General features: G+C 44.7%; 2 protein-coding genes across 3 annotated transcripts in view; both read left to right on the forward strand.

The window, feature by feature from the left end:
* Positions 1-399: 399 nt before the first annotated feature.
* On the forward strand, positions 400-3,319 carry fibinb (fin bud initiation factor b). The gene has a single exon (XM_083652763.1). It carries the CDS (start codon positions 731-733, stop codon positions 1,361-1,363), a length of 633 nt encoding a protein of 210 aa, XP_083508889.1. The 5' UTR covers positions 400-730; the 3' UTR covers positions 1,364-3,319.
* Positions 3,320-14,849: 11,530 nt separating this feature from the next.
* The window catches only part of bbox1 (butyrobetaine (gamma), 2-oxoglutarate dioxygenase (gamma-butyrobetaine hydroxylase) 1), a 76,762-nt gene continuing 71,058 nt past the window's right edge, over positions 14,850-20,553 (forward strand). For both annotated transcript variants that reach the window (XM_083652981.1, XM_083652982.1), the window contains exons 1-3: positions 14,850-14,953; positions 16,088-16,563; positions 20,002-20,116. In XM_083652981.1, coding sequence (XP_083509107.1) covers positions 16,150-16,563; positions 20,002-20,116 — 529 coding nt within the window. In that variant the 5' untranslated portion in view covers positions 14,850-14,953; positions 16,088-16,149. The remainder of the gene's footprint in view (positions 14,954-16,087; positions 16,564-20,001; positions 20,117-20,553) is intronic.

A 20,553-nucleotide genomic window follows, 5' to 3' on the forward strand; every position in this document is an offset into this window, starting at 1 on the left:
TAATCCGCCACCACCACATCATTGTGTTTATGATGATTCATATTATAGACTATCATCAGTACTACAAATGTATGAACATTTTCTACACCAACTGTCTCTCTAATCCAGTTTGCAAATTGCATTGGGTTTTTTTGTTGCAGTAAGCCTTTAACAAGCTGGCTCTGCTGGTAGTCCGCTCGGGACTGAAGGCTGCCTTTTAAGTGAGGAGGGCTGTAATTTGAGAGCAGGAGCGAGGTATTATTAGCCAAAAACCCCAAGCGCGGCACTTGAGAGATCCAGATGTTGAGTTCGGGGCACAAAGTGAAGTCGCGGCGCACAACTGTGTTTCCTCATCCAAGCAGAATTACGCACATTTTTCTCACCAGCAGCAACAACACCACCAGCTAATGGAGACGGACGGGCTCAACTAGAGGGAAAGAACTGAAGCGTGGGGGCTATTGAAACACTCTTTCTTCTATCTGCCTGGCTGCAGCAGCGTTTGGACGGAGAGGGAGAGAGGGGGATTCCGAGGAGGACGTAGCCAGGCGAATACAACAAAGCCTCAACTTTAAACTGCGCACTTTTGGACGTTCAAACCGGGTTGAAATGTTTGTTTTTCTACGCCGGGTGGGAATTAAATAGTCTAAACAGGCTACAGGTCTATGCGAAGTTTGGGCAACTCTCGGTATTTCCAGTCGTTGTGTGGCGACGTGCGTTTTTGGGACAAGTGGGCTGCTGCTTCTTCTTCATCATGGCTTTCCTTCACTTGCTCCTGATCTGTGCTGCTGCTGGGATGTTATCAGCGCCGAGTAGGGGCGCTTTTTTCACCGGACCTCTGTTTCCCGAGATGTCCAACGGCACGTTCCATCACTACTTCGTGCCGGACGGCGACTACGAGGAGAACGACGACCCGGAGAAGTGTCAGATGCTTTTCAAAATGACCGACGAGCGAAAGTGCGGTCTGGACGAGGACCAGGACCAGGTCATACGCGACGACTTCACCATCATCAAGCGGCAGATCGAGGACTCGGCGCGGGTGCTGGAGGGCATCGGCAAGAGCATCTCCTACGACTTGGACGGCGAGGACAGCTACGGGAAATATTTGCGCAGGGAGACCGCGCAGATCGGCGAGGCGTTCACGAACTCGGAGAAGTCTCTGCTGGAGCTGGAGGTGAAGTTCAAGCAGAGCCAGGAGAGCGAGCTGAAGGAGGAGCACCGCATCAACGACGACTTCCTGAGCATGGTGGTGCACACGCGCGACGTGCTGAAGGGCACCACGGACATCTCGCTGGGTCTGAAGGACAAACACGAGCTGCTGGCCCTCATCATCCGCAGCCACGGCACCAGGCTCAGCCGACTCAAGAACGAATACATGAAGTTCTGAAAGTTATCCTCCCACCACACCCTAGTGTCATTATTATTATTATTATTATTATTATTATTATTATTATTATTATTATTATTATTATTATTATTATTATTATTATTATTATTATTATTATTATATATTTTATTGTGGAGTTATAGCCTATTTGACCATGAGGCAGAAGCGGGGGTGAACATTTCAGTAGGGGAGACCGGGGCATCTTGTCACACTTTTAGCTTTCACTTGAATTCCTCTGTCTTACAGTAGCCTACTGCCCAGACACACTGGAAACGTAGGCCTATCCGACGCAGCGCGTCACAGAAGCGTCCTGGCCATTCGCACTAGAAGGGCTCTGTTTTGCGTTGCGCCGGTCACTCACTTGTAGCCTACTGACTTCATGCCTGGCTGCATGCGGCCGCTCGACCAGACACGGAAACTCTCGCTGCAGGACGCGAGACGGGCCGCAACGCGTCGCAGCCGGTGTGAGCGGTCTAAACTGTTAACAAGGACGCCAGCATGAAACTGCCTACGCGCCGCGTTGCTTCCGTGTCAGATCCGTTTCCAGTGTGTCTGGGCTGTTAGTCTGGGGCCAAAAGCTTGTCATTTGGACATCCAATAAAAAAGTAGAAACGACAGTTGCAGATCCGGTGGATATGGAAACAGTCTATGCTCCAAAAACAGGGGCGTCACACTGTAGTAGCCTAAATAAGTACATCATGGTGAGTTATCTAGCTATGTAGCTAATAGCCTACCCCAAAATAAGAAGAACTAAAACCAAATAGAATGATAACAGCACCAACTGGAATTTGTGACAAGTTGCCCCATCACGGGGTAAGTCGTCACACTATGCAGGGTCAATTGTGACATATTTTTCAAATGAAGAAACACCTCAACACCCAATCAAATGTATGCTGGTGCTGGTAGCCTTAGAACTTAGATAGTGGCGCCCTCTGGTGCTGGAGATATGATCAGTGTGACAACTTACCCGTGTGACAAGATGCCCCGGTCTCCCCTACCTCTTCATATCAGTGATAAAAGATACAAAACTGTCATATTTTGCCAAAATCTTTTCATGTTAATTTGTTATTGGGTAATTCTCTGGTATATCTTATTTTACCAAGACAAGCAATAAGCCACCTGATGCTGGACAGCTTGCCTTTATTAAATAAACCATATTACACAGACATTAAAAGATGCAGTGGTAGTGCATTGCATTAATGTCATTTTTTTAATATGTTGTTAACCAATAATCTCTAGATAATAATAATTAAATGTTAATGCTTCTGCCAAGCAATTATGGAACAGAAGCAACAATGTGGTTGCTAAGTAGCCTACCAATTATGAGTAGTGTGTTTTTGGGGTTAGCATATTATTAATAATTTAAATATTAAGTGGATGTGAGTCAGCCAATCGGAGCTGAGGACAGGAACTATCAGTTCTCATAATGTAAGTAATGATCATGTCGGGGGCAGTATTGACATGATGAGGTAGAGTAAGTTAACGGCTGTTACCAACAGCCTCCTAACACTCAAGATGAATGTTTCTAGAATATCAAAGAATGTTTACATACTGTATAACTTTATTTCAGTTGTATTATTGCTTTTAGTTGTATCAAACTTTGCACAATCCTTTATTGTTCCAGTGCTAAAGATTGTGACATGGTTTTTTAAATAAAAGGCCTAATGTGCCGTTTTGCATATAGGCAATATAATCTTGGGAAATGTACAGTGTATTATTGAGGTAAATAAATACTGTGAGTGGCGATATCTTTATAAAAACCCTTTGATTTGTATTCATTGTTTGTATAATGTGTTGAAATAGAGCAGCATATCTATTCGTGTTTATCTATAAGATAGCCTATATGGAGAGATGGTACACTTTGACCGATAAGACTGCAGGCAGCACTCGTGGACTCGTGACAATCTGTGTGACAACATTCTTGGCAGATTGTGTTACGTCTTTTCAAATAAAGAGTATTATGTGTTTGAAGTTCAATGTGCACGAGCATGTTCTTTCAGGCAGGGTGCTACGTTTTTTCATGTCCAGGATCCATAAGCATCAGAACAACGATCCCCATTTGATAGGATTTTGTCCCAAGGAACTCCCAAGTTCAGATTTAATATAGAAATGCATAACTGCCTGGATTGTAGACTACATGTCGGGAAACCTAGAATTATTGGTAACACTTTACAATACTGGTGCAAACATGTGCATGAATGCATGCTTAACTCATGATGAATTAAGCCATTAATTGATGCTTACCGCATCATCAACTAATGAAAGGTATGTTTGATGAACACACCGAGTCATATATGAATTACTATTAATTAAGTAGGCTATGCCTATATCATCATAGTTAATTCCTCATCAACACATACATTAACACACTGTGTTCAATAATACCGTAATTCATGTGTTAATTACCACTATCGACATCTGGCTCCCTGCAACCGGAACTTTAGCGTTACCAGACCGCAATGCCGATAGCCCACAATCCGAACCAGCTGAGCGAGGCGGTGTGCAGCGTGTCAGGGACCGGCTGGATCTAACCTCTCCCAGCCATTTTACCTCGTTCATCATGGGCATTCCTTCCTCTTCGAAGCTTGGTTCACAGAACATGTGGCCGGTGTTTTGTGCCTATCTTACCGGGTGTCTAAATGCACGACCCAGCAGGCCAGCCACCCCCAGGCTAAGAGCCTCTCTCCCGGCCCGACACCCAGGGCAGCCCAGGGTCTGTCTGAGAGCAGGTCGAGGTCACTGGGGGCTGGGTTTACCCAGGCTACCACCACCCAACCCCTACCCGCCCTGCCCCTCACCTTGCCTGGGTCCCACACCTCCGGCCGAGACCCCTTCAGAACCTCTTAGCCGGGTACGGCTATTTCAGCAGCTGTAGTAGCTATCATTCCGATGTTGCTGCTCTGATATAGGCTATGCGTGTAGTAGCCCCGAACCAGACCAACTCCAACACATTCTCTGACGTTGTATCCACTGTGCATCTCCAACAGACATCAAACACTGGATGTATGTCTTGTAGGCTCTATATGCCAAGAACCACATACAGTATATATGTATGAGTTAAGTGTTGTGCCTCACAAGTGCCTATATCATTATGTATGAATTAATAGTTATGTGCCACATATAGTAAAGTCACAACATACTTATGTATTAATTAATTGTTATGTGCCACAAATAGTAAAGTCACAACATACTTATGTATTAATTAATAGTTTTGTGCCACATATTGTAAAGTCACGACATAATGATATCCTCACAAATCATTAGCTGATGCTGATCATGAAATCACTTTTATACAGTATAGTCATGAGAACAATTCAAAATATATAGGTAATCAGTGAAGACCATCATTGGAGTTATAAAAGCACATTTATTTATCAAGTTTGTGAACATGTCCCCCCAAAGTCTGCCCTGGAGCAAGGACTCGCTCTCCAGTGCCCCTTGTCTGTATCAGCTGGGGGAAACAGTCTGGCCTCTCCCCTCTCCTCCCCACGGCCCGCGTTGCTCGATCTCTCCGGCGGGTCCAGCTCTCGTCCTTTTTCACTTGTGTTGCTCTTCACTTCCCGAACCAACGTGACTGTAGCGACAGGTCTCCACCATGCACGCACACACAACAAACAAGCTAGCTAAATTGCTACGGCTAGCTACCTGAAACTCTAACAAACCCGCTCGTTCCTCTTGCGATTGGTATCCATTCGACACTGCCACCACCACTGTGACCGACTCTTAGGCTTTGCAGTTTGTACTCTTTGTAGAATAAAAACACGGAGGCAGCTGTTGATATTTGCAAAACGAACACCACCTTGTGCAACCCAGCTAGTTGCTCTCGACCACGAGGATAAGTGTCAAGAAAGACATGGCACACAAACAATTACTTCCGTTGCCTCAGCCTGCCATCAAAAATAAAAGCACGCAGAGCTCAGTACTGCGTAGCTGGTTACAACATGAATTTCGACTTTTATTCTGAAAGTCTTGGCCGGAAACAATATGTTTTCTCGTGGTTACCTTGACAGTGGCCCAGCTACAATGGTGTCTGATATGAGAACATGTTGCAGGTCAGGATGTCAAACAAATAGCACGCTCACAGTGCGCTTTTAGCCTATTTCGGATTACCAGGGGCAAATCCCAAAGATACATGCAGCGGATGACAGATTGGGTAAACACATGGGCTCTTTTAGGCTACTGTCAATTTGAGTTTACCCGTGAGCACCAAGCATCAATCACTCGATCAGCCTGAGCCACGAGAGGAACCTCCATAAAATAGCGTAGCCTACACTACTACACTAGTAACAAGTAATCAGAATGATAGCCTACTGATAGTATCATAGACTACAGCACAGTTCGCCCATAAACACACGCTTCCCAGTCATACATATAGCGCCAGTGTCTCCGCCAGGCCACCACCACTGACAAACTACCGTAAACAGCAGAGGCGACTCCGCTGCACCCCGAACGCCTCTCTTTCCAGCCAGCTAGGCACCGGTCAAACAAAGAGAACTCTCTTTCCCCGAAGTCGAGTATGTTTTCCCTGAGATGTCGCTCGGACTGTCATAGCCTGGTAAACCAGCCCGTCACGTGAACTCACATTTCATTTGGTTTACCAGGCTAGCTCGGACAAGGAGGAGCGTGGCTAGCGCATCCCGTCTTCGTTATGCAACGGGGGAAACTCAATCGATTTCCCGGGTGCAGGCGACTGGATGGGTGGTGGTAGTAGGGGGGCTGCCCTGGGTGTCGGGCCGGGAGAGAGGCTCTCAGCCTGGGTAGTGGTAGAGGGTGGCTGGCCTGCTGGGTCGTGCATGGCCCATTTCCACCGCTGGTATCAACGCGGTAGACACCCGGTAAGATAGGCACAAAACACCGGCCACATGTTCTGCGTCCCTGCAGTGGACCAAGCTTCGAAGAGGAAGGAATGCCCATGATGAACAAGCTAATGGCTGGGAGAGGTTAGATCCAGCCGGTCCCTGACACGCTGCACACCGCCTCGCTCAGCTGGTTCTGATGTGGGCTATCGGCATTGCGGTCTGGTAACGCTAAAGTTCCGGTTGCAGGGAGCTGGATGTCGATAGTAATAATAATAATAATACATTTTATTTGGAGGCGCCTTTCAGAACACCCAAGGTCGCCTTACAGTGCATATAAAAACAGTTTCACGTAATAAGAACATATATTAAAAACAGGGCAAATTACAGCAGGAATAAAACATAGCTAAGAAGGAAGGAAAATGCAGATTGGTTGGGGAAAAGTGACATTAAGAGTGGTAATTAACACATGAATTACGGTATTATTGAACACAGTGTGTTAATGTATGTGTTGATGAGGAATTAACTATGATGATATAGGCATAGCCTACTTAATTAATAGTAATTCATATATGACTCGGTGTGTTCATCAAACATACCTTTCATTAGTTGATGATGCGGTAAGCATCAATTAATGGCTTAATTCATCATGAGTTAAGCATGCATTCATGCACATGTTTGCACCAGTATTGTAAAGCGTTACCGAATTATTACTATTAGACCATGTTGGTCAAATACCCACAAGAGGTCCCCAGTCCCCATGTTGGGAACCACTCCTTTGTTCTATGTAACAGCACAGTGCAACGGCACTCTTAACAGGCACCGCATGTTTTATGTAACAGCACAGTGCAACGGCACTCTTAACAGGCACCGCATGTTTTATGTAACAGCACAGTGCAACAGCACTCAAACAGGTGTTTTATGTAACAGCACAGTACAACGGCACTCAAACAGGTGTTTTATGTAACAGCACAGTGCCACGGCACTCTAACAGGTGTTTTATGTAACAGCACAGTGCAATGGCACTCTAACAGGTGTTTTATGTAACAGCACAGTGCAACGGCACTCTAACAGGTGTTTTATGTAACAGCACAGTGCAACGGCACTCTAACAGGTGTTTTATATAACAGCACAGTGCAACAGCACTCTAACAGGTGTTTTATGTAACAGCACAGTGCAACAGCACTCTAACAGGTGTTTTATGTAACAGCACAGTGCAACAGCACTCTAACAGGTGTTTTATATAACAGCACAGTGCAGCGGCCAACAGGCACCACATGTTTTATGTAACAGCACAGTACAAACAGCACTCTAACAGGTGTTTTATGTAACAGCACAGTGCAACGGCACTCTAACAGGTGTTTTATGTAACAGCACAGTGCAACGGCACTCTAACAGGTGTTTTATGTAACAGCACAGTGCAACGGCCAACAGGCACTGCATGTTTTATGTAACAGCACAGTGCAACGGCACTCTAACAGGTGTTTTATGTAACAGCACAGTGCAACGGCACTCTAACAGGTGTTTTATGTAACAGCACAGTGCAACGGCACTCTAACAGGTGTTTTATGTAACAGCACAGTGCAACGGCCAACAGGCACTGCATGTTTTATGTAACAGCACAGTGCAACGGCCAACAGGCACTGCATGTTTTATGTAACAGCACAGTGCAACGGCACTCTAACAGGTGTTTTATGTAACAGCACAGTGCAACGGCACTCTAACAGGTGTTTTATGTAACAGCACAGTGCAACGGCCAACAGGCACTGCATGTTTTATGTAACAGCACAGTGCAACGGCACTCTAACAGGTGTTTTATGTAACAGCACAGTGCAACGGCACTCTAACAGGTGTTTTATGTAACAGCACAGTGCAACGGCACTCTAACAGGTGTTTTATGTAACAGCACAGTGCAACGGCCAACAGGCACTGCATGTTTTATGTAACTGTGCAGTGCAACGGTACTCTAACAGGCACCGCATGTTTTATGTAATGGCACAGTGCAACGGCACTCTAACAGGCACCACATGTTTTACGTAACAGCACAGTGCAACAGCACTCTAACAGGCACCGCATGTTTTATGTAACGGCACAGTGCAACAGCACTCTAACAGGCACCGCATGTTTTATGTAACAGCACAGTGCAACAGCACTCTAACAGGCACCACATGTTTTATGTAACAGCACAGTGCAACAGCACTCTAACAGGCACCGCATGTTTTATGTAATGGCACAGTGCAACAGCACTCTAACAGGCACCGCATGTTTTATGTAACGGCACAGTGCAACGGCACTCTAACAGGCACCACATGTTTTACGTAACGGCACAGTGCAACAGCACTCTAACAGGCACCGCATGTTTTATGTAACGGCACAGTGCAACGGCACTCTTAACAGGCACCGCATGTTTTATGTAACGGCACAGTGCAACAGCACTCTTAACAGGCACCGCATGTTTTATGTAACGGCACAGTGCAACGGCACTCTTAACAGGCACCGCATGTTTTATGTAATGGCACAGTGCAACGGCACTCTAACAGGCACCACATGTTTTACGTAACAGCACAGTGCAACAGCACTCTAACAGGCACCCCCATGTTTTATGTAACGGCACAGTGCAACGGCACTCTAGGCACCGCATGTTTTATGTAACAGCACAGTGCAACGGCACTCTAACAGGTGTTTTATGTAACAGCACAGTGCAACGGCCAACAGGCACCGCATGTTTTATGTAACAGCACAGTGCAACGGCACTCTAACAGGTGTTTTATGTAACAGCACAGTGCAACGGCCAACAGGCACTGCATGTTTTACGTAACAGCACAGTGCAACGGCACTCTAACAGGTGTTTTATGTAACAGCACAGTGCAACGGCACTCTAACAGGTGTTTTATGTAACAGCACAGTGCAACGGCACTCTAACAGGTGTTTTATATAAGAGCACAGTGCAACAGCACTCTAACAGGTGTTTTATGTAACAGCACAGTGCAACAGCACTCTAACAGGTGTTTTATGTAACAGCACAGTGCAACAGCACTCTAACAGGTGTTTTATATAACAGCACAGTGCAGCGGCCAACAGGCACCACATGTTTTATGTAACAGCACAGTACAAACAGCACTCTAACAGGTGTTTTATGTAACAGCACAGTGCAACGGCACTCTAACAGGTGTTTTATGTAACAGCACAGTGCAACGGCACTCTAACAGGTGTTTTATGTAACAGCACAGTGCAACGGCCAACAGGCACTGCATGTTTTATGTAACAGCACAGTGCAACGGCACTCTAACAGGTGTTTTATGTAACAGCACAGTGCAACGGCACTCTAACAGGTGTTTTGTGTAACAGCACAGTGCAACGGCACTCTAACAGGTGTTTTATGTAACAGCACAGTGCAACGGCCAACAGGCACTGCATGTTTTATGTAACAGCACAGTGCAACGGCCAACAGGCACTGCATGTTTTATGTAACAGCACAGTGCAACGGCACTCTAACAGGTGTTTTATGTAACAGCACAGTGCAACGGCACTCTAACAGGTGTTTTATGTAACAGCACAGTGCAACGGCCAACAGGCACTGCATGTTTTATGTAACAGCACAGTGCAACGGCACTCTAACAGGTGTTTTATGTAACAGCACAGTGCAACGGCACTCTAACAGGTGTTTTATGTAACAGCACAGTGCAACGGCACTCTAACAGGTGTTTTATGTAACAGCACAGTGCAACGGCCAACAGGCACTGCATGTTTTATGTAACTGTGCAGTGCAACGGTACTCTAACAGGCACCGCATGTTTTATGTAATGGCACAGTGCAACGGCACTCTAACAGGCACCACATGTTTTACGTAACAGCACAGTGCAACAGCACTCTAACAGGCACCGCATGTTTTATGTAACGGCACAGTGCAACAGCACTCTAACAGGCACCGCATGTTTTATGTAACAGCACAGTGCAACAGCACTCTAACAGGCACCACATGTTTTATGTAACAGCACAGTGCAACAGCACTCTAACAGGCACCGCATGTTTTATGTAAAGGCACAGTGCAACAGCACTCTAACAGGCACCACATGTTTTATGTAACAGCACAGTGCAACAGCACTCTAACAGGCACCACATGTTTTATGTAACGGCACAGTGCAACAGCACTCTAACAGGCACCGCATGTTTTATGTAACAGCACAGTGCAACAGCACTCTAACAGGCACCGCATGTTTTATGTAATGGCACAGTGCAACAGCACTCTAACAGGCACCGCATGTTTTATGTAACGGCACAGTGCAACGGCACTCTAACAGGCACCACATGTTTTACGTAACGGCACAGTGCAACAGCACTCTAACAGGCACCGCATGTTTTATGTAACGGCACAGTGCAACGGCACTCTTAACAGGCACCGCATGTTTTATGTAACGGCACAGTGCAACAGCACTCTTAACAGGCACCGCATGTTTTATGTAACGGCACAGTGCAACGGCACTCTTAACAGGCACCGCATGTTTTATGTAATGGCACAGTGCAACGGCACTCTAACAGGCACCACATGTTTTACGTAACAGCACAGTGCAACAGCACTCTAACAGGCACCCCCATGTTTTATGTAACGGCACAGTGCAACGGCACTCTAGGCACCGCATGTTTTATGTAACAGCACAGTGCAACGGCACTCTAACAGGTGTTTTATGTAACAGCACAGTGCAACGGCCAACAGGCACCGCATGTTTTATGTAACAGCACAGTGCAACGGCACTCTAACAGGTGTTTTATGTAACAGCACAGTGCAACGGCCAACAGGCACTGCATGTTTTACGTAACAGCACAGTGCAACGGCACTCTAACAGGTGTTTTATGTAACAGCACAGTGCAACGGCACTCTAACAGGTGTTTTATGTAACAGCACAGTGCAACGGCACTCTAACAGGTGTTTTATATAAGAGCACAGTGCAACAGCACTCTAACAGGTGTTTTATGTAACAGCACAGTGCAACAGCACTCTAACAGGTGTTTTATGTAACAGCACAGTGCAACAGCACTCTAACAGGTGTTTTATATAACAGCACAGTGCAGCGGCCAACAGGCACCACATGTTTTATGTAACAGCACAGTACAAACAGCACTCTAACAGGTGTTTTATGTAACAGCACAGTGCAACGGCACTCTAACAGGTGTTTTATGTAACAGCACAGTGCAACGGCACTCTAACAGGTGTTTTATGTAACAGCACAGTGCAACGGCCAACAGGCACTGCATGTTTTATGTAACAGCACAGTGCAACGGCACTCTAACAGGTGTTTTATGTAACAGCACAGTGCAACGGCACTCTAACAGGTGTTTTGTGTAACAGCACAGTGCAACGGCACTCTAACAGGTGTTTTATGTAACAGCACAGTGCAACGGCCAACAGGCACTGCATGTTTTATGTAACAGCACAGTGCAACGGCCAACAGGCACTGCATGTTTTATGTAACAGCACAGTGCAACGGCACTCTAACAGGTGTTTTATGTAACAGCACAGTGCAACGGCACTCTAACAGGTGTTTTATGTAACAGCACAGTGCAACGGCCAACAGGCACTGCATGTTTTATGTAACAGCACAGTGCAACGGCACTCTAACAGGTGTTTTATGTAACAGCACAGTGCAACGGCACTCTAACAGGTGTTTTATGTAACAGCACAGTGCAACGGCACTCTAACAGGTGTTTTATGTAACAGCACAGTGCAACGGCCAACAGGCACTGCATGTTTTATGTAACTGTGCAGTGCAACGGTACTCTAACAGGCACCGCATGTTTTATGTAATGGCACAGTGCAACGGCACTCTAACAGGCACCACATGTTTTACGTAACAGCACAGTGCAACAGCACTCTAACAGGCACCGCATGTTTTATGTAACGGCACAGTGCAACAGCACTCTAACAGGCACCGCATGTTTTATGTAACAGCACAGTGCAACAGCACTCTAACAGGCACCACATGTTTTATGTAACAGCACAGTGCAACAGCACTCTAACAGGCACCGCATGTTTTATGTAAAGGCACAGTGCAACAGCACTCTAACAGGCACCACATGTTTTATGTAACAGCACAGTGCAACAGCACTCTAACAGGCACCACATGTTTTATGTAACGGCACAGTGCAACAGCACTCTAACAGGCACCGCATGTTTTATGTAACAGCACAGTGCAACAGCACTCTAACAGGCACCGCATGTTTTATGTAATGGCACAGTGCAACAGCACTCTAACAGGCACCGCATGTTTTATGTAACGGCACAGTGCAACGGCACTCTAACAGGCACCACATGTTTTACGTAACGGCACAGTGCAACAGCACTCTAACAGGCACCGCATGTTTTATGTAACGGCACAGTGCAACGGCACTCTTAACAGGCACCGCATGTTTTATGTAACGGCACAGTGCAACAGCACTCTTAACAGGCACCGCATGTTTTATGTAACGGCACAGTGCAACGGCACTCTTAACAGGCACCGCATGTTTTATGTAATGGCACAGTGCAACGGCACTCTAACAGGCACCACATGTTTTACGTAACAGCACAGTGCAACAGCACTCTAACAGGCACCCCCATGTTTTATGTAACGGCACAGTGCAACGGCACTCTAGGCACCGCATGTTTTATGTAACAGCACAGTGCAACGGCACTCTAACAGGTGTTTTATGTAACAGCACAGTGCAACGGCCAACAGGCACCGCATGTTTTATGTAACAGCACAGTGCAACGGCACTCTAACAGGTGTTTTATGTAACAGCACAGTGCAACGGCCAACAGGCACTGCATGTTTTACGTAACAGCACAGTGCAACGGCACTCTAACAGGCACCACATATTTTACCTAACAGCACAGTGCAACGGCACTCTAACAGGCACCGCATGTGGAATCACACGTGCTTCAAAAATTCAAAGTGCCTCTGGATGTTTGTTTTACAAGGTCTTTGAGGTCTGCTGTGAATCACTGTGTTTGTGCACAAACACACACACTGTGTCCCCTAATTATCCCCTAATTGTCGCTTTCAAGGAGGAAGCTGCTCCTGGTATTTATGAGCAACAGAGATGTGAAGATGTTAGTTGTGTTTTGACTGAGTGCTGTGCTGCCCCTCACTAATAACAGTTTTTTGCCTATATGGTCCAAAATGGCCAAAACAACATTTTATGATAACCTTTGGCTTGGAAGGTATACTGGTAGTTGACTATGAGGTATGAGGCACTGACTGCAATTCTATATAGTCTAGACAAAAAAATAATAATAATCATGACTTCAAGGAAACTCCCACACAAAATGCAGGAAATGCACACTTTCATGACTAGAGGTTGAGAATATGACATGAAATAAAATTGTACAGGCCTAATATAGGGCAGCTTGACTCAGGCAATATGGATGCTTTGAGCTGCATTGATTATATAATACTTCTGATTAGGCAATAGCCATAATAACAGACACAAAATACAACTGACATCAGGCTATAGACACTTTTTTAATCCTGGTGTTGTAGTGAGAGACCAAACCAAGACATTCAGAAAGCAAAGATGTGTCACCTGTTGGCGCAAACGCCCGGTTTGATCATTTTAGTGAATTGATGCAGAGTGGAATTTAACAGCCAAAAAGTTAATGAGCCACTTGAAGAAAAAACATTTGAGATCAATAATAATAACTGGAACCAGGAGTCTTGAAGTCATCTGAAATGAATATATTTATATATATCTCTCTGTCTGCAGCGAGATGCACTCCTGTACACTCATGAAAGCATACAGGTTTACAATACATGATTTATGAAGCACAGAATCCTTTATACTCTTGGCATGGTACAATCAGTATATTTCTGTCTACCTAGCAGAGAAAAACAACAAGAGTCTGCAGAGGGTGGCAGAGGAACTGGAAAATGGGTAATAGGTCGCTGTGTGTGTGTGTGTGTGTGTGTGTGTGTGCGCGCGCGCGCACATGTGTGTGCATGCGTGCGCGCGTGTGTGTGTGTGTGTGTGTGTGCATCTGTCCATGTGTATACAGTATCTATTCCACCACTACAGCATTAACATATTAATAAGTGGAACTACATTATACTGTTGGTTATGTAAATAAAGCTATAATGTAACTTAAATAAGGGTACATATAGGCTATATACATAGGCTATATATATATATATATATATACATATACACATATACATATATACATGTATATATATCTATAGATATATATAGATATATATACAACAACAACAACAACAACAACAACAACAACAACAACAACAACAACAATAGTTTAATACAATGTTATTCTTTAGTTATAGAATTTTCATTTTGATAGGAAAGTACAGTAGGCTACTGTGTTTTTATTGCATAATGAGTTCAGGTAAGTTATGTCTATACTCTGCACCAACAACTTTCTTGTGACCCACAGCCTGCAGCTGCAGACAGTGCACCCATCTGTCCGCCTTTGTGTGTACACAGTCAGTGCTGTGCATTCTTTGCGTGCTTTATATTGAAGGATAAATATTGTGCGTCAGTCGCTACAGGCTATTGACTCCTTCTGTAAATAGACTTGGCTCGGTGACTGTATGGTTGCTCTGTGGGTGCCGCTATCGCTCGTCATTAGAAAGTGGAGCATAGTTCATGCACTTGCTGCTGATGTCATATAGCACTCCGCGGTCTCTCAGACAACCTTTCACCTACTTTCTGTCAGTCTGACAGCTGGCACCATTGCGCATTACAGCCGCTGTGTTGACTGACGGACCTGCTCGGGGGAATCGCCACCGCCGTGAAAACAATACAGGTAACGTTTACTGACCAATCGTTTCATTTTCCTCCTTGTTTTGATGCTGCTTTTAGTACGTTATTATGCCAGGCATGCTTCTATTCAAAGCGCACTGGCGTGCATGTTGCTACGCTACTTGGGAAAGTAGGTCGACCTAAACACTAGCTTTGATTAACTATAACGTGACTATTGGTTTAGCTTGCATACTGAAAAGAGGAACTGAATTAGCGCGGCATAGCATAACCCCGGCGTTTGTTTCATTCACAAACCTAAAGCAACTAGTGTCCACTATCAGTACAGCGCTTTGGGTGCAGCTATCAATATGGGCAACACACAAAACAGCCAAGCAGCTAACTAGCATTGGTACACATGCATGCATGTTGATCTGCGATGCTGCCACTTTAATCGGTGTAAAAGGCCACAAAAGAAGACATTTGCAGTGTGTGTTTTTAACACATACACGTACAGCTGGACGATGGTGTATAAACGAATTGATAGGTATCACTTGACAACTTCCGTTTTCGTTTAAAGCATACCACCACTGTTCGGCTTGGAGTGAATGACTGTCAGGGTTTCAATGTATTGTTTCTGTGAGAGGCTTATAACAATGGTGGTAAAGGTCTTAATACTTGTGTCACGCTGTCATTGTGACATCCAGACAATTAGTAAAAGCAAAAACAAAATAGCATTTCATTAGCCTATCTGTATGCATAACATGCAGATCAGATGCCTGATTTCTGTGATAAATTAGTCTGTATGCATCAACTAGCTGTACTGCTAGCTGACTATTTAATGATATTCTAATTTTAGACAGTTATTTGTTATTCTGGTGAAGCAGCCAGCCCACAGGCTGGAATAGTAGGTAACTATCTTGACAGTGTGGTCTTGGGTGCTCTCTAACTGTGAATGTGAATCATCTGTGTCTTTAATGAGAAATCAATGTGCAGTAACGCCTAATTAAATCAAAGTCGTTCACAACATTGTCAAAACACTTTTAAATTTTCACCCTTCACACTGGACAGCAATTTCACATACAAATTAGTATTTATTTACACATGATGTCAATGGAAAGCGTACTTGTGGTAGAAGATGAAATTGTTGAATTCTCTTACATCAAATTGTTTAATTCTATGCCTGTCCTTTCTTATTCAGTACACGACCTCTCACCCTTTCGGACCTGGGGACGCAGTTAGCCCGGAGGGAACGGATCAACAATGTGGACGAGTTGTTTTGCGCGTCGTGCCCTGCCCGCCGTGCTGCAGAGGGGCAGCTCTACTGTCGTGGCCTCCCGGGCGCTGAGGGCGTGTGGTAGGCCCGGCTGGGCTGCAGCGCCACCACCCTGCTGTAGCCAGGCTTCAGTGCAGCTCCGGGGGCAGCAGACGCTGGTGTCCGCCTCCCTGCCCGTGGCTCGCCACGGAGTGAGGCACGCCCGCGCCCTGGATGAAGAGAGGCTTGTGGAGGTGGAGTGGGAGGACGGGGGCCAGAGCCTCTACCCGTTCACCTGGCTGAGAGACAACTGCCAGTGTCCATCGTGTACCCTGCAGTCGGCTCAGGCCCGCAGTCTGCTGTTCTCCCAGCTTGATATCCACACAGGAGTCGACGTTGTCCAGGTCACCGACAACAACAAGGTAGGCTACTTCCTTTATCTGACTACCGTAATATGTTTGTCCAGGTTCTCCGAGATACAGCTCTAATAACAAGAAAGACCATATCTTAGAGTGAGAAGAAATGGCTCTTACAGCTACACTGGTTATGTTCAATACAGCTATCTTATCAGGCTAAATTACAAAATGGGGCTGCAGTAGAGAAGAGAATTCCATTTCCCCCAACTGACTGGCTGAGCAATAAGGCCAGATGATGGATCTCCTTTTGTATTTACATTTTTCTATCTGTGGAAAAAAGTTTCCAGCTGTTGGGACAACTGCAGCTGAATACACGTAAAGTACTTCTTCAAACTCATATGCATGTGTATTCTGAAAAGAGTATTTTCTCCATTATATACAATGTAAAATACTGTCATGTATATTGTAGTTGTCATTCGGTTCATTTAAAAGTGTTCCATAAGAAGATGCACTACCACTCTATATAATGAGATTATCATTGTAGGTCTTGTAATAAACTATTATCGAAATTAGTAATAATAATAATAATAATAATATTTATTTCTAGAGAACTTTTCAAAAAAATATAACACACCCACATTCACACCCATACAACACACACACACACACACACACACACACACACACACACACACACACACACACACACACACACACACACACACACACACCGCAAATCCCAAATGGTATATGCCCCAAGGCTCCCAAAACATCCCGAACATCAATAAAAAGTAGTCTGTAGAGTCTAAATGAAATCAGACAAAAACATGGATGACCTTTTGCAAATCTGTGGAGGATAAAAGTCAAGTGGCTGCCAACAATCCCTCCAAAGTTTCTGGCCAATGGCTGTGTTGAGGGATAGGTGACCCAGGTCCATTAGAGAATGACATTTGTGGTGCTAGGAGGCCAAAAGGCTACAGTATATCATCGACTTGCCAACATTCCGAGACATCCGACTCTTGAGAATGAGATTATTTATGGTGTTTGGGTCACTATGTTTTAATGGGAGGTACAACTGTATCATCTGTGTAGCAATGGAAAGAACCACTATGTCTACACCAAGTAGGGCTTGGCCAACAACATTCTTATCACAATAATCATAAGAAATTATCTGTTTTTACTCCAACAACAAAATTACATGCGCAAAATCGTATGGTAAAGGAATCGTTTGTTAGTCCATAACAAAGAAGAAAAGACCAGAAAAAGAACAGAAAATATCCATAAAAGTACTCCAAGTCTCCTAAACCCAATGATCGTACAGTATAGTGTGTGGAAAATACTAATATTCTCACTACAGCCAGCTGATTTTGAAAAGCAATTGTGCATGTAGGGGGAGAAAAAGATGGGGCTTAGAATTAAGCCATGAGGGACCCCAGAGGTGATGTCTGCTGAGGTCGATGATGAATTGCCTATTTAGGGAACCAAGACCTGTTTTCATTGAGGAAGCGGTTCCAGTGTTTCTGTTACCTTATCAAATCCCTGTTTTATCCACGTTCGGGGGGGGCTTACTGGAGTGTGCCAAAGACAAAATCCATGCGCCTCCTGGCATGAGGGGATGTGCCCCTATATTTGCTCCGGGCGCTAGATTTGCGTTCAGATTTCCTAATTCTTCTTCACTGAGGACACTACTTATCGCTACTCTGCTCTTTGGAATTCAACTGTCCACAACAGAGCTTCACTGCTTTTGAAGGGCGCTGTTTTGAGCTTGTAGCCTTCTACGCCTCCTCTCTAATTGGAGAGGATTTTTCACCGCTTGTTGTGTTTCCTGGCCGAAGTTAACACATTCACTGCCACCAGTTTTTTTTTACTGTAGGTAGCTTCTGCCAAGGTTTTTTTTTGAGGATTCTGGCTCATCTTTCAAGAGCCGAGGATTATTTTCTGCTAGTATTTTGTGAACACAAAATATCTCAAAAGAACTAATTGAATGTGTGCTTTCTCTGTCTAAAAGAGTTAGTTTGTAGAGTTAGTAGTTATGTAGGCATTAGCAGTTGAATACAGCATGGTTTCAGCGTCTGAAAATTTAAGCTGAGATAAATGGCTTTTTGTGAAATTCGATAGAACAGTCACTTTAACCATTTATTTTTGGCATCAGTAAGACGTCACGTCAGACATCTAAACAATAGTTTTGAACAGTAATTTCCTCCATAACAGCAGGAAACCCCCCTCTCCTTCAAACTCCTCCCTCCGTGTGTGTTCTCCTCCTCCCTCCGTGGCTGCAGCGGGTGTGTGACAAGCGAGTTTCTGCTGTCTGTCTGCTGCCTGGCTGCCCCTCGTCGGGCGAGTCTGGATGGGCTCGCTCGTTTCTTGGGGTTTCGGTTGAGAGCTTTGATGAAGCTTTTGCGATTCTGGTCTTATTTATGCTGCGTGTTTCAAAGTGTGTTGCACCCATAATCTATTATGCAAATTTGCAATCCCCCACCGCCAGCTCCCAGCGCGAAAGCGAAAGCGTTTTCGCCAATCCATTTTCATGAGAATGGCTTCCTCACGCGGCTGTTTTTTCTTGGCTTTCTCTCGTCTGGAGAGCACTGTCGCCACTTAGTGGGTCGGTAAAATAGATTATACACATTCAATACCTCCCATATTTTTATAGGAGATGTAAAAGGGGTTGATCGAGGTCCCACCGTCAAAAAAAAAAAAAAAAAATTTGGACGAGATATCTCGTCCACGGCAGTCAACCGTTGGTTTCTGCTTGACGAGATGTCTCGTCCACGGCAGTGAACGTGTTAAGAAACCGACTTTGTGCTGTTTTGGCCCCCTCCTGACTCCGCTCCCACGGGGGGAGCCCTCCAGTCTGCACGCCAATCGTTATCACAAACGCTGTGTATAAACGCAGAATCAAAGGCCAGAACGCAACGACAGTTTGCCGTTTTATGCGGAGGCCGTTGTCTTCAAAACGTGGCCTTATATCCGAGTACCATACACTAAGAATAGGTCAAAACTATCTCGTTCTTTTTTTGCCAGTTAATGGCTCATCATCATTCAAATCAATGCCATTTGCCAAGCCTTTGTCAAATTCCTGAGGATATTCCAATGCTTAAAGTAATATGAAAAATCGTACCAGATGTCAGTAAATCAGTCGAAAGAGAATTGGTTCGGCAAATCTGTAGGTAATCAGTGGTTGGTTCACTCATGTCATAACCACATTGTGTGGATGTCATATTTATAACAGCTCATTTTCAGTTTGTAAGTAACACGGTGCAAACAGTGACATAACTCAAGTTCTTCACTGTTCTGTTTTTGTCCCGAAGGGGCTAAAACACCATTGTGCAAGTCTTCTGTTTATATAAAGAATGGCCTGTGTTTGAGCCTCCAGTCTGACATCATTGTTAGTTTTAGTTTCAGTCTTAGTTTGTTATTGTCAGTCGTCCAACTCATCCTTCCTGTCTCTCATCATTGTTCAGTCTTAGTTTATCCTCGTCAGTCATCCAACTCATCCCTCATCAGGTATCCATTGTCTGGCCTGACCAGCACACCAGTGTGTTCGACCCAGAGTGGCTCAGGAAACGCTGCTTCTCTCCTGTTGCCAGGCAAGCAATGCAAGAAGAACTTTTCATCAATGGTAAGATCAAATTTGATAATTTTCCATTGACATTAAAATGTCCCAGATGTGCATACCATGCAGCACAGTTTGAAGTCAGTGGTCTTGTGACATACATAAAACTTGTGACATGCATAAAACCATTGCCATTTACAGAGAAGCCTATATAAACTGTACTTTCACTATAGATTCACTGTAGGAGTAGATTTGTGCTGCAGCCTGCAACTAAGCGAATATTTTTGTAATCGATTATTCTGTTGATTATTTTATTAATGTAATGGCCAAAAAGTTTATTTTCAAAGCAAACTGTTAATATTATTAATATACTGTATACAGATTTTTAAAAGAGGTCCTATGCCATCATGTGTGTCAGATTGCATGGATTCTGGACTTGGATTCTTTTGGATTATTTTCTTTTCTGTGTTATTGCTTGTCAGTTACTGCTCTGATGGGCCATT

Source organism: Poromitra crassiceps (genome assembly GCF_964638095.1).
Source record: "Poromitra crassiceps genome assembly, chromosome: 16".
NCBI classification, from domain to species: Eukaryota; Metazoa; Chordata; class Actinopteri; order Beryciformes; family Melamphaidae; genus Poromitra; species Poromitra crassiceps.

What these genes read in the sequence shown, in the direction of transcription:
- fibinb (XM_083652763.1), top strand. Translation starts at nt 731, where the DNA reads ATGGCTTTCCTTCACTTGCTCCTGATCTGTGCTGCTGCTGGGATGTTA.